The 12,534-nt window shown below is 42.4% G+C and overlaps 1 protein-coding gene across 1 annotated transcript in view; it reads right to left on the reverse strand.

Moving 5' to 3' along the window:
* MED13L (mediator complex subunit 13L) overlaps positions 1–12,534 on the reverse strand; it is a 425,714-nt gene that overhangs the window by 27,143 nt on the left and 386,037 nt on the right. The window contains exons 17-19 of the mRNA XM_044673746.1: positions 10,533–11,455; positions 4,832–5,011; positions 1,954–2,177 (exon numbers count right to left, since the gene is read on the reverse strand). Coding sequence (XP_044529681.1) covers positions 1,954–2,177; positions 4,832–5,011; positions 10,533–11,455 — 1,327 coding nt within the window. The remainder of the gene's footprint in view (positions 1–1,953; positions 2,178–4,831; positions 5,012–10,532; positions 11,456–12,534) is intronic.

Genomic DNA, 12,534 nt, shown 5'->3' on the forward strand with positions numbered 1-12,534 from the left:
CCAAAACTCTGGGATTCTGCAAAACTGGTCCACATTCTGCTTCTCACCCATCTTTGTCATCATGTCCTCCTGACCTCCCCCTCACAGCATCTCTCACTTCTTCAAAATGTGCCTCAAGAAGCACCTGCTGCTCTAAGAAGTCTTTTCTGGTCCCATCAGTGGCTCATCCCACCCGCTCATCCCAAACCACGAGGCATTGTACTTCTTTGTCCTCATCTTTATTCTCCTTGTTTATATCCCATATCTGCTTCTTCTTTCCCACTAGGACATAACCACCTGGAGAGTGTGTCTCTCATGCTTGGCACATAGGATGTGCCTGACCAAGGTTTAGTGACTGATGGATGGATTGGTTTGGTGCTGGTTTCAGAATCATCCTCAAGGACCAGATCTCCTAGGCCAGTGATGGGCAAACTTTTTCAAGAGGGGGCCAAAGGAAAGGAAATGCTCATCTGCCAGTCTGTTTCTAAGGCAACTCTTCGAAGTTTCATTTTATTGTATCCATCAGATTAGGAATAATGTCGAGGGGTCCAATAGAACATTTCAGGGGGCCGCATCTGGCCCATGGGCCTTAGTTTGCCCATCACTGTCCTAGGCTGAAGTCCTGTATGCACCTGTCCTTTCAGGGTGTGCCATTTCCTTGGTGTGAGCATCCTTCTACCCATGCAGATTCTAACTCTCCCAGAACCTAGGAATAAGCTGGTTGTAGAACTCTCAAAAAGCAGCTGCCCAGTGTTTAGAAGACAGGGACACCTCACCTGCCCAACCCCACCCCCAGTCTCTACTTGAAGTTTTTGCAGCTTGGAAATAGCTAGTATTTATATATTATTTATGAGGTGCCAGGCTCTGTGCTAAGAACTTTACAAATATTATCTTATTTCATCCTCCCAACAACTCTGAAAGGTAGGTTCTATTAGTATCCTCATTTTGCAGTTGAGGAAACTGAGGCAAGTGGTGGGTAACTGATGTACTCAGGGTGACACAGCTAGTAATCATCTGAGGCAGGATCTGAAGTCTGGTCTTCCTGATTCCCAGTCCAACACTCTGTGCATAGTGTCCCCTATTATCCAGTACAACATGGAGGATTTATTCCACTGCCAGGGCCTTCAAGACCCAGTGTTAACATCTCTACCCTGAGGGGGAACAGAGCTGATGGGGACATGAGTGAAGGGCTCCCATCATTATTGCAGAGGAAAGGAGTACCACTTTAATTTTTTAAAGAATACTAAGAATGCAGCATAAACATAATTAGGAAAACTGTTTTTAAAAAACTTATTTTCTTTTCTAAAAAAGCTACTGCCAGCTAAAACTAACCCATCAAGAGAAGTATAGTATCAAAATAAAAACATAAGAAAGGCATTTGTCTGTCATTCAACATTCTTTCATATTGGGAACATGACAAGGCCAATGTCTCTCTTCATTCTGGTTTTACCATTAACCTGCTGCTGCTTTTATGAAGTTTAATTGCCGGAATTGTGCCCCATTAGGAGGATAGAGTTTGAGTAGAACTTCTTTTGAGATGCCTGCTTTCCAAAATGCCAGTTACTTGTCATGCCCTATCCCCAGAGAGTAAGAATTTAAGCTCAAGGAATAGGAAAGAATGGGCATTTTATTTATTTTACTATTACCTGGGGAGGTGAATGGATTTTTTAAAAAAGTCTTGGGCAAGTAAATTAAAGAAAGTTATTGGCAAGACTAGATTAGAGGGGCCTTTCCTGAGCTAATGAAATATTAAAGTCAAGACACTCGTTCACTGATGAGCAAGCAAATAATTTATGCAACCTAAATGGTCTATTTTTTCCTCTCCCCCAATCCATCAACTACTTCCAGAATTTTATTGTAGCCTCCTTGAAGAAAACAAATCAACTCCTATTTAGCTACCACTTGAAACAGAATTATGGAATGCAAAGAGGAATTCCTGGCGTGAAATTCATTATCAAAACATCTTTTTCTTACCTCGTACACAGCACTCAAGTCCCTGAAGAAAGTTTTGGCTCCTTCGAGCAAGGCCTCATTTTCTGGACACACCACAATATAAGCAACATCTCGGTGGCCCCCATAGGGTTCTAACAAGAGCCTCTCCCAAAATGGCAAGGAGAATGGTGAAATTGTCAGGAAGTCCTTGTCGTAGCCCACCAGCAGAGTGGGGATGGGTAAGGGCTCCGGGGACTCTTCTGAGCCTAAAAAGACAGAATAATGGCTCAGTAAGTCCAAGCAGAAGTGAGTCCTGCACTCAAAGTTGGCCAACTGGAAATGTACTGCTGAGGTCAGCCCAGAATAATGCTGACATATGTTACAGCTACATTCCATCTTGTCCTTTTTACAAAGTGTCTCTCCTTTGGGGAGGCAGCTTAGAAAGTAGGTAGAAAGGAGATGAACATTTACATAGCACCTACTGCATACCAGGCACCATACTAAGTGCTTTACAAATGTGATCATATCTAATCTTCATAGTGAGCCCCAAAAAGGGGCTTAAAAAGATTCCTGCAGAGACTGCCTGAAGGAAGAGGAGACAAACCCAGTTAATGAAAATGCACCAGGCTGATCAAACCTCCTTGCACAAGAGTTCTCTTCAGCAGCTACTTGAGGAGGCAAAGTCAAGAGGAACCTCACTAGGGCTAACAATGTCACCCAGCAATATTATCAAGAAGATTATTTGACATAGTAACATATATGCATTACTATTGATAGTGAACTATGTTGGAAATGTAAAAACTGAGCTTTTGCTAGTGAAAATCATGTGCCTGTCAACTATGCAAACTTTTAAACCTGGATGCTTTAAAAATAAATTTGGAAAACGGTTAGAAACAAAAAAATCTTCTATAGGAAGAGTTCCAGGGATTCTTGAAATCGCATAGAACAGAGGAAAGACAATGTAGGTGTGGAATCCGAGTTTGAATTCTGCCTCTGATCCTTATTGCCCAGGTGTCATTGGTTAAGTCACCTTGCCTCCCACTGACCCTTAAGTGCTACCCCTATAAAATGAGGAGGTTGGGTAGAATGACCTCTTAGGCCTCTGCTGGTATCAGATCTGATTCTATTTGTTATAAATATTAAAATGTAACACATTCTGGTTAATTTGGAAGAACAACTAATTAACATCAAAGAAGATGGAAATGGATTGTCTTAATTTCTTTTCTTTTTTTCTTTTCTTTTCCTTTTATTGAAAGATATTTTATTTTCCCAATTACATGCAATAACAATTTCCCTTAAAAGTTTTCTGAAATTCTAAGGTCCAAATTGTCTCCCTCCTTTCCTTCCCTCCCCCTTCATGGAGTAAGTATTTTGAACAAAATTATATATGTACTATCATGTAAAACATACTTCCATATCGGTCACTGTTGTAAAATGTAAAGATTAAAATTAAGAGACTGGTCCTTAGAATTTTATAAAGTTTATTAGAATTACTTAGATAGATAAAGGATGAGAAATAGGTAGAAATAGAAGAGATTTAAGCCTAATCTAAGTCCCCACGTGGGTGCTTTCAATGCAAGCTCCTGCAGCCACCTTCTTGCCCAGTCACCAGAGGTAGAGAGAGAGCCTTCCTTGTTTCGAATCTTTTTATAAAATCCTTTCTCCACCCACTAACTCTCACATGTCACATCTCAGAAACCATTTTGTCTATACCACCCTTGGGGGACAGTCCGGGGAAGATCATCCTGCCCTCCTGGTCTCACAATATTCTAGACTCCATTGCCCCACTTTTCTGGTTGTTGTTCTACCCTCATGACTAAATTTATCCAATGATTTCCCTGGAAGAGTCCTCTCTTCCAGGCTCATGCCTAGAAACTGAGGCCAGGTACATGTAGTGAAAAGAGGGGAGAGGAAATTTCCTTTTGCACAAAGAGAATACTCAGAAAAAATCCAAACCCTAATTTCAACAGAAATGTTTATCTAATTGGTTAATGGGACTAAAAAACAGGCATCATGATTTAATAAGCACCACCAATAATGTAGCTCCTTCGATCTGGATGGATGTACCTGGTGAGGTGGTTTTTGTAGCTATTACAAACAATCCTCAAAATAAACAGACCCACATTTTCATACTGCTATACCACAGTGTTTAATTAAGATTTTTTTTTTAAATGAAGCCTATTCAATCATATTGTTTTCATTAAAAAAAGTTTTTCGTGCCATTAAGCAAAATATTTCCTATTTCACCTGGCATGTTACATGTCTACAGAACACCCTGGTGGGGTAGGACATCACGAAACATATTAAGTTATTGACACCAATCTGCTCAAATGTGTTTTCCGGGTAGTCTGGGGCTCACTGTTTCAGACAAGCTCATGGGCTGTAACCCTGCATCAGATCTGCCAGAAGCTGATAACGGTCAAATGAAGTAAGGGCATGGGCAGCTGCCACTAGGCCAACCAATCCTCAGTTCTGTTACTTTACTTTCCCTAAGCAAAGGAGATCTCATCCTGACCACAAAAGAAGGAGGTCCAGACAGTGTAAAATGTCCACAGGAGGCTGGTATTCCTAGCACTGTCTCTTTATGAGCTCATTTGGGCCACACAAGACCTCTGGGACCACCAGCCTTTATCAACCCCATTTTACAGAGGATGAAGCCTGGGGACTTGTCCAGGATCACAGTTTAGCAAAAGCCTGAGGCCAGACCTCCAGACTCTGTCCTCAGCCTGAAGAACAAAAATAGCCAGGGCACGCATTCTTCAGACCATTTATTGAATAACTCAGTGTTGATGGAAAAATCTAAGTCTCTGATTTTAAAGGAAACATTGGGCCATTATCAACCTATTTAGAAAACATGAAGAGGCTGAAACAACTTCTAATATAATAAGGGAAAGGACTTCAAAGTAGAAAACAAGCATACCATAGGTGCCACGTCCAGCCATCTTGTGGAACTGCTGCCAGGTCAGGGGTCCCTGCACATGCTGGATATTCTCCCAGGTCCTGCCTGTTCGCTTCTTCTGAATGGCATCCTGGAGAAATGGCTGCAGGGAGAGCAGCATCCGCACCACATCCTGGGAGGAGAGCATACTGATGTCCAGCACTAGAGAGTGGGTGAAAACAAGATGACAAGTCAACAAATGGTGCCAGAGATGGCTACCACCTTCCTTTCCTCTTGTCTTGGACCTCAGCATCCCCAGAGACAAAGTGGTTTCTGCTTATAAGAGTGGCTGATAAGATACTTAAGCATGGATGACAAGTTTTGAGATACATTTTGATGTATATGGAGCACCCAGCCATTGATCTGGAAAGGCCTAGAACCTCACTGGCAAACCTTTTCCAAGTCTGAGTGCCTAGAATCTGTGAGCCCCCAGATTACCAGTGAGAGTTGAGGGGAAAAGTGCTTGCTTTCCAAGGCTGGATAGATGGATGGGGCATGCAAAAATGTCCTCAGGCATTGGGAAGAGAGGGAACAGAATAGTTATCAGAATGTGGGGAGTGTGGCTCTGCACGATGTGTCAGCTCTGCACAGGTGCCACATCTTCACCAATGCTGGCCTAGAAGCAAGACTGCTACTAGCTGGGAACATTGACTCCTGGAGGGCTTGGAGAGACCCATTATTTCAGGGCTCTATTGCTCCCCAAAACTACCATTACTTTTAAATGAGTATACATTATAAAAAACACTGTTACTGTGCATTTCCAGCAAATATCAGCCTGTTTCCTACTCTACTAGATAACTGAGGATTCCTATCCTCAGTCCCAATATTGAAACGTATGTTTTTTGGCCATAGAAGAAATATTTCAAAAGCCATTCTCAGAAGAAACCACAGTTTAGTATGCATTTTAGAGCTGACATTTTACCCTTCTTCCTATAAATAATCAGACATTTATCACTTCTGTAGGTTCTTTTGGTTTAAACACTAAACATTTCCTAATTTTCACAACATAGAGCTACAGACTGGATACCCAGGATATCTCTGGAAGGGGGGGCAAAGATGCTACATTTCTAGGTCACTATTTTTTGGTGCTCAAAATGTGAGGCAAACAGCTTTTGGAAGAGTAAAGGAATGTAATTTTCAAAGATCAATTTTCTTTTTATAACACCAAGCAAAGAGGCTTCCATTCCACTGAAGATATTTTATGTAAAATGTATTTACACATTCACAATGTGGGGCACTTTGGAACCCTGGATGAAAGCTGTGGGCTGGAAGGTACCAATGTGCTCCAGAAAATCAAGATGAATGATTTTTTAAGTTTCCTTCCATCCCATATGAAAAGTGAGACCATCAAATTATGTAGTAACGAATTACCTTAAAAAACAAACATTTTGATGGTTAAACAGAAATAAAAAGAAAACCACTTGTAGTTTTTGGCTGTAAAATTTAAAGAGAAAAATTCCTAAATTACTTTCACTAAGCACAAAATACTTAAAGACTCATAATCAGAGGTCTAGGTAGGGAAGAGAAAACAAGATATGAAAGTCAAAACTGCACAGCATATAAAGTAGACTGAAGATGGGAGGAGAATGTCAGGATTCCAGTTTTGGCAGCAAAGAGTTCTCACCACAAACATTTATTCAAGAAGAAACCTGCTTCTGCCCTGTAGAAAGATATCTAACTGACTCTTCTGGTACCTCCTAAGAATCTTTGGGGTCATAGCTGATGAGGGAATGAGGGAGAAAGTGGGGAAAAATAGAGATATGCTCATGCCATCAATTTGTATTATATTATACTTAAAGTCATCAAAGGTATTGGGTATTAATGTCTTGAATACACAAAGAATTTTGATGGTAGGTTTTTTTCCTCTAGTAGGAAAAAAAGAAGGTCAAAATAAGATTTGGATTGCTGCATGTGGCAAATGAAATGAAAATGGCTGCTTGGAACTATGGAAGAATCATGCTGAGGGCAGCTGGGTAGCTCAGTGGATGGAGAGGCAGGCCTAGAGACGGGAGGTCCTGGGTTCAAATCTGACCTAAGACACTTCCCAGCTGTGTGACCCTGGGCAAATCACTTAACCCCCATTGCCTATCCCTTACCAAGTCAGAAAGTAAGGGTTTAAAAAAAAAAAAATCATGCTTTTTGGCTTCCACCTTCTACTCTAAGGAGAAGAATCTTTCCTTTTAAAAAGGCAAAATAAAAATGGCTAATAGAGTGAAAGTCCCTGCCTCCCTGTCCTGGAAGAGCTCATGTCACTAGGTACAGGCAGAGCAGTGAAGAGGCTCATGTGGATGACCAACTGCTAGTCCAGTGCCAGTGACTGCTGACAGATCATGGAGAAGGGAACAGGAGCCTCTGAAAAACAGAAGGATAAGCACTGTCCTGATTTGGAAGGGTAGACTTTTATAAAGTCTAGATCAGGCAGCTTGATTTTAAAGCCTGGCAAAACTTGGAGATGTATGATTAAAGGGTTGGCAGGTAAAACTCAAAAAAGGAAGATATGACTGTGCAGCGCCAGCTTGGCTTCATCAAGAGCAGGCCATGTCATGCTATCAGCATCTCCTTTAATGACAAGGTAATCAAAATGGCAGGTGTCATGTGGAGAAGGTTCAAACTGAGATCACAAAGACTTGGGATCAAGCCCTGCCTTCTGTTCCAAATAATCTGCATGACAATAGGCAAAACCACCCCAACCTCTTGGCCCTGTAGGGAACTCTAAGATGCTAAGTGGCAGATGAGCCGACTATCTGCAGCAGGAGAATGAGCATTTACACCCCTCCATCTCAAACAACTAGGCCAGCAGCAGACCACTAGAAGGGTACCAGTGAGTCAACAAGAGTGATTAATGAATTGGTGTCTCTGGTGGAAGGACCTACTGGGCCCTGTACTATTTTACATTTCAATAGAAGACTAGAATAAAGGTCTAGATTAAATGGCTCACCAAATTCTCAGATGCCATAAAACTGGAAAGAATTATGACTTTTCTCAATGAACACACATTTCTTAAGTACCTACTATGTGCCAGGATCTGTGGATACAAATTAGTAGTTCTTGCCTTCAAAGAGCTTGTATCCTCCAGGAAGGATCCCTTTTTTTTTTTGTTTGTTTCCAGCTAAATACAGGACAAGTACAAAATAAACACAAAATAATTTGAGGAGAGAGCTGTTTGAAGGAGATGGACACTTGGGTCAATTCTTGCACAGAGGCAAGAGTTCTGAGAGAACAAGGTAAGGAAAGAGCCCTTCAGGCATGGAGAAAAGGCTATACAAGGGGAAGGAGAAAGTAGGTAGAAGGTGGAGCATCAAAAAACAAGGAGGCCAGCTGGGCTGGGAGGTGGACTGGTGAATGGGAAAGAATGGGTACACTACCCAGAAAGGTAGACTAGAGGCAGATTGTGAAGGGCTTTAAATGTCCGAGGGTTTAAATTTTATTCTTGAGACAATAGGAATTGGATTTTTGAGCAAAGAACTGGCACCATCACACATATGCTGCAGGCAGATCATTTGGGCCACCATGACGAAGATGAATGAGAAGGGGAGATGGAAGAAGATAGATGCCCAACAAGCATGTCTGATGTGAGTCAGGATTTTAAAAGGACTCATTAGGCAAGAATGTTGGATCAAATGCAGGATAACTAGAACTTCCTAAGCACAAGCGTCATGGCTAGAGAGCGGTTTTTCTGAAAAGGCCTGGGTGTCTGACAGGATGGCTCAGGTGAGGAGTTGTTAAAGATCTAACCTGGAAATCAGGTAGAGGCCAAACAGGATAGTGAGAGGCCTCCCCATGGTTAATGTGGAGAAGAGAAGGCTAAGAAGAAGAAGATGGCAGATGACAGCTTTAAACAAGTATCACTCAAAAGAGGGATCCAATTTATCCCTGAGGACAGGTGGGAGGGAACTGCAGAGAGGCAAACAACTTTCTCACTAATACAGTTCTCAAAAAAGGTGGAATGGGCTGCCTTAGGAAGTAGCCAGTTCCCTCTACTTCATTCAAAGTCTTCAAGAAAAGGCCAGATGACTCCTCTGGTGAGTGTTGGAGAGTGGATGCTGATTGGACTCAGATTGCAGAATCCTAGATCTGCACCTGGAAGGGATCTTAAGAGGCCATCAAGTTCAACCCTTTCATCAAGTGACTTGCCCTAGAACACAGCTAGGAAATATCTGAGACAGGACTGGAGCTGAAGTCTTCCTGGCTCCAAGATGAGCATTCCATTTTCTAATCCAAATTCTGGGCTTCTTTGAATTCCTTTGATTTGCTTGTCATGATGCTGATGACTTAATGCAGACCCATTCTCAGGTACTCATTTGGTCTCTGCTTAAGATCTACCATATATATTGGTGTGACAGTCATGGTCTCCAAGAGGCCTAAATTCATTCATTATCTTGGCCCCTTTAGCACTGACTGAACCAAGAGAACACATTATAAGTTTCATGAGAGCAAGTAACTTATCCTCTAGCCCTTTCTATTATTTATCTCCACAAGACCTAACATTTCTCTGAACTTAAGAGTGTTCAATTGATGCTGGCCATTTGAGATGACAAGAGAAATTTGGATAAACAAGTCAACTCCTACATAGAAAACAAAAGGGAAATTTTCCCATTTGACAACAAATTTTACAATTTTTTTTTCCAACTATTAAATCTGTAAGACACTGGGAGTGGGCCCCCAGGAAATGGAAGATGAAAAATGATAAACTTTGTCCTCCAGGAATTCCTTGGGAAGCTTAGTTTTCTGGGTGGTATGATGAGGTCAAAGGATAGATTCAGATCAAGTGCTCTAGGAAACTCTGAAGGCCAGACACTGCCAGGGAAAGAAGTAAATAAAGGACTCACAAGCAGGAGGCAGAACCTGGAAAGAATTTACAGACAAGGAAGGAAGATACAACACATTCCAGAACTGAAGAACATTATAGAGAGAGGGCTGTATCTAGGAGATGGCCAGTTCAGGTAAGAAATAAGTCTTGTGAGTGTGTGTGAGAGAGGAAAAGGAAGGGAGGGAAGGAGGGAGGGAAGAAGGGAGAGAGGGACAGAGGGAGGAGGGGGAAGAAGAAGAAGAGAAGGAGAGGAGGAGGAGGAGAGTGAAATGAGTCTGACAATGTAAGTGGTTACAAGGCATCTTAAGGAGTTTATAAGCAATGCGGAGCCAGTGATGTTTTTGGAATACAGGAGTTAGCAGCCCATCTGAATAGTACAATGATTCCAAGCCACTGGATGATGAGTTCAAAGAGACAGCATGGCACAGGAGACTCCAAACTGGCTTTTGGAACTAGGAAAACCTGGGTTCCAATCCCATCAATGACACATATATGTTGGCTGTGTGACAGGGCTCTAGGCAGCTAAGAGTTGCCTTGGCAGAGGGAATTTCCTTATCTGAGAGGTCTCTGTTTCAGTGAAATCACAGGTCCACACTCTATCTATCCTCTATTCAGGATAAAGGATGGATTAAAGAGGAAGCAAGAGACTTGGGGGTCAGGAGACACTCCAATAGAGAATAATTCCATTTTGTACTCAAAATTTGAATTGAAATTACTTACCTTTTAAAAAAGATCCTAACTAAATTTTGGAACATTAGATTGTTTTCGCTTCAATTACAAGGAAAGGTCATATAAGGTAATAAACAAGGAATCATCTAAAGTAATTATAACCCCAATTTCTAAATACAAGAGAGTTTGTACACTGAGACCTACCATTGCTATGAGGCCAAGAGTGGACAGTGGCACTTCGGACAAGGGCTTCATCCACTCTCCCACCAGTGGGGTTGTCTACATACTGTCGCCCCTGCTCCAGCGCATTGACACACTCTGTCCAAGAATCATTATGATCTGCTTGTACCCTGTCATAACTCCAGTGTGTACCAGGAAGGGTGTGACGGTGACTGGGGGAGAGGCAGCCCAGGCAACTTAGTGCTGCAAATGGCTGTGTGTGTTGGTTCTGGAGAAGGAGAAGAAGGCTGATAGGGGGCTCTTGGGCTTTCCTGCTCCCCTCCATCTGTGGAAGAAAGGCAGTCTGACACATCATTAACCGCCGCTCAGCTGCCTGGCCAAGATCTGAGTTTTTCCCAAAAATATCCACTTCATCCTCAATGAAGAGCCCCGAATGATAGCCCAGCTTGCGGTTCATGATGGCACTGAAGCCACAGGTACAGCGGTACTGGTCCTCATTGGAAGAATCAGGGATGTAGAGCCCAACATCTGCCCCTTTGATATTCATGTTGCAGGCACATATGCAACAGCTGTCAAAGTTCCGGTCTTTGAAGACATTCAGCACAGAATCAGAGAGAATCAAGGTTACATACAGACTGTGGGCCTCAGGGACAGGCTGGGTGGTGGCAGGCTCCACGGAGCTGAGGGGCCTCGTGGTGGATGGGGTGGAGGCTGGTGACCCCTGCTCAGTGCCATCATATTTAACAGACCCTTGGCCACTGGCTGTGCCGCCACCTCTGGGAGTCCGTGGGGTCCGGGGTGTCCGAGGTGTTGGGACAGAAAAGCGAGGAGTTGCTGGGGAGGGCAGCACGCCTGCCCCACTGTTGCTGGCTGGTGCCGCACTGTTGACTGTCACTGGCGTATTCAAATAATCCTGGTCTGCGAGGCTCCCGACACTAGGCACGTTACTACAGCAGAAAGAACACCAGGCCATTAGAAACTCATTCTGAAAAGCCTATCTCCACACAACCACTCCCACCTCCATTTTTCCCATCACTTCTCATTAAGGTACAATATTGGCTCAATCTTTCTTTTTATAAAAATAGGGGTGAGGGGGACAGCTGGGTAGCTCAGTGGATTGAGAGTCAGGCCTAGAGACGGGAGGTCCTGGATTCAAATCCAGCCTCAGACACTTCCCAGCTGTGTGACCCTGGACAAGTCACTTGACCCCCATTGCCCACCCTTACCATTCTTCCACCTAAGAGCCAATACACAGAAGTTAATGGTTTAAAAAAAAAATAGGGGTGAGGGTGGAGAAAAGAAAGAAAAAAGAATCAGTGCCATGTCAACTGGATCAATACAGAGGGAGGAATCCTAGAGTACAGACTGTTCTGTTTAATTGTATGATAGTATTTTTGCTTAATTATTTTTGATAAAAAAATACTGACTAAAAGTCACAACTGCCTCTATTAAGAAAAGCCACAAAAAAAAAAAAACCCAAACAAACAAACAAAAAACAAGAGCTTCAAGACTAATTATCTAATGGGATCTAGGATTCAAGTTCCATCTAATTCAAATTATGTTCTCTGACAATGAAAATCTGTCAATGTGTACTCTCTGAGACTGTTGTCTATTATCATGATGTAATTATAATCAAATATGCCCCAAATTGGCAGATGGCAAAACCTCTAAACAACTTTATCCTAATTTTTCTAAAGGAGCTAAAATATAAGTAAGCTCCATGAGGGCAGCTACTTTTTGCCTGTCATTGCCTCCACAGAGCTTAGCACAGTGCTTGGAACATAGCAGGTGCTTCTCTTGGTGCTCAGTGACTGAATTACATGTGCTAGCAGATTTACATAGGGTTCTATTTAGAAAAGTAATCACAGCTGATACCTACTGATCATACTAAGCTTCTTGATGATACGACATGTGGCAACTAAGTGGGAAGTATGCCCAGATACAAATAAATTTGCTTAGGAGGCAGCTAGGGTCTACAGTGGGAAAAGATCCTCAACTTGTGATCAGAAATACCCGAGTTTAAATT

Source organism: Gracilinanus agilis, chromosome 1 (assembly GCF_016433145.1).
Source record: "Gracilinanus agilis isolate LMUSP501 chromosome 1, AgileGrace, whole genome shotgun sequence".
Classification (NCBI taxonomy): domain Eukaryota; kingdom Metazoa; phylum Chordata; class Mammalia; order Didelphimorphia; family Didelphidae; genus Gracilinanus; species Gracilinanus agilis.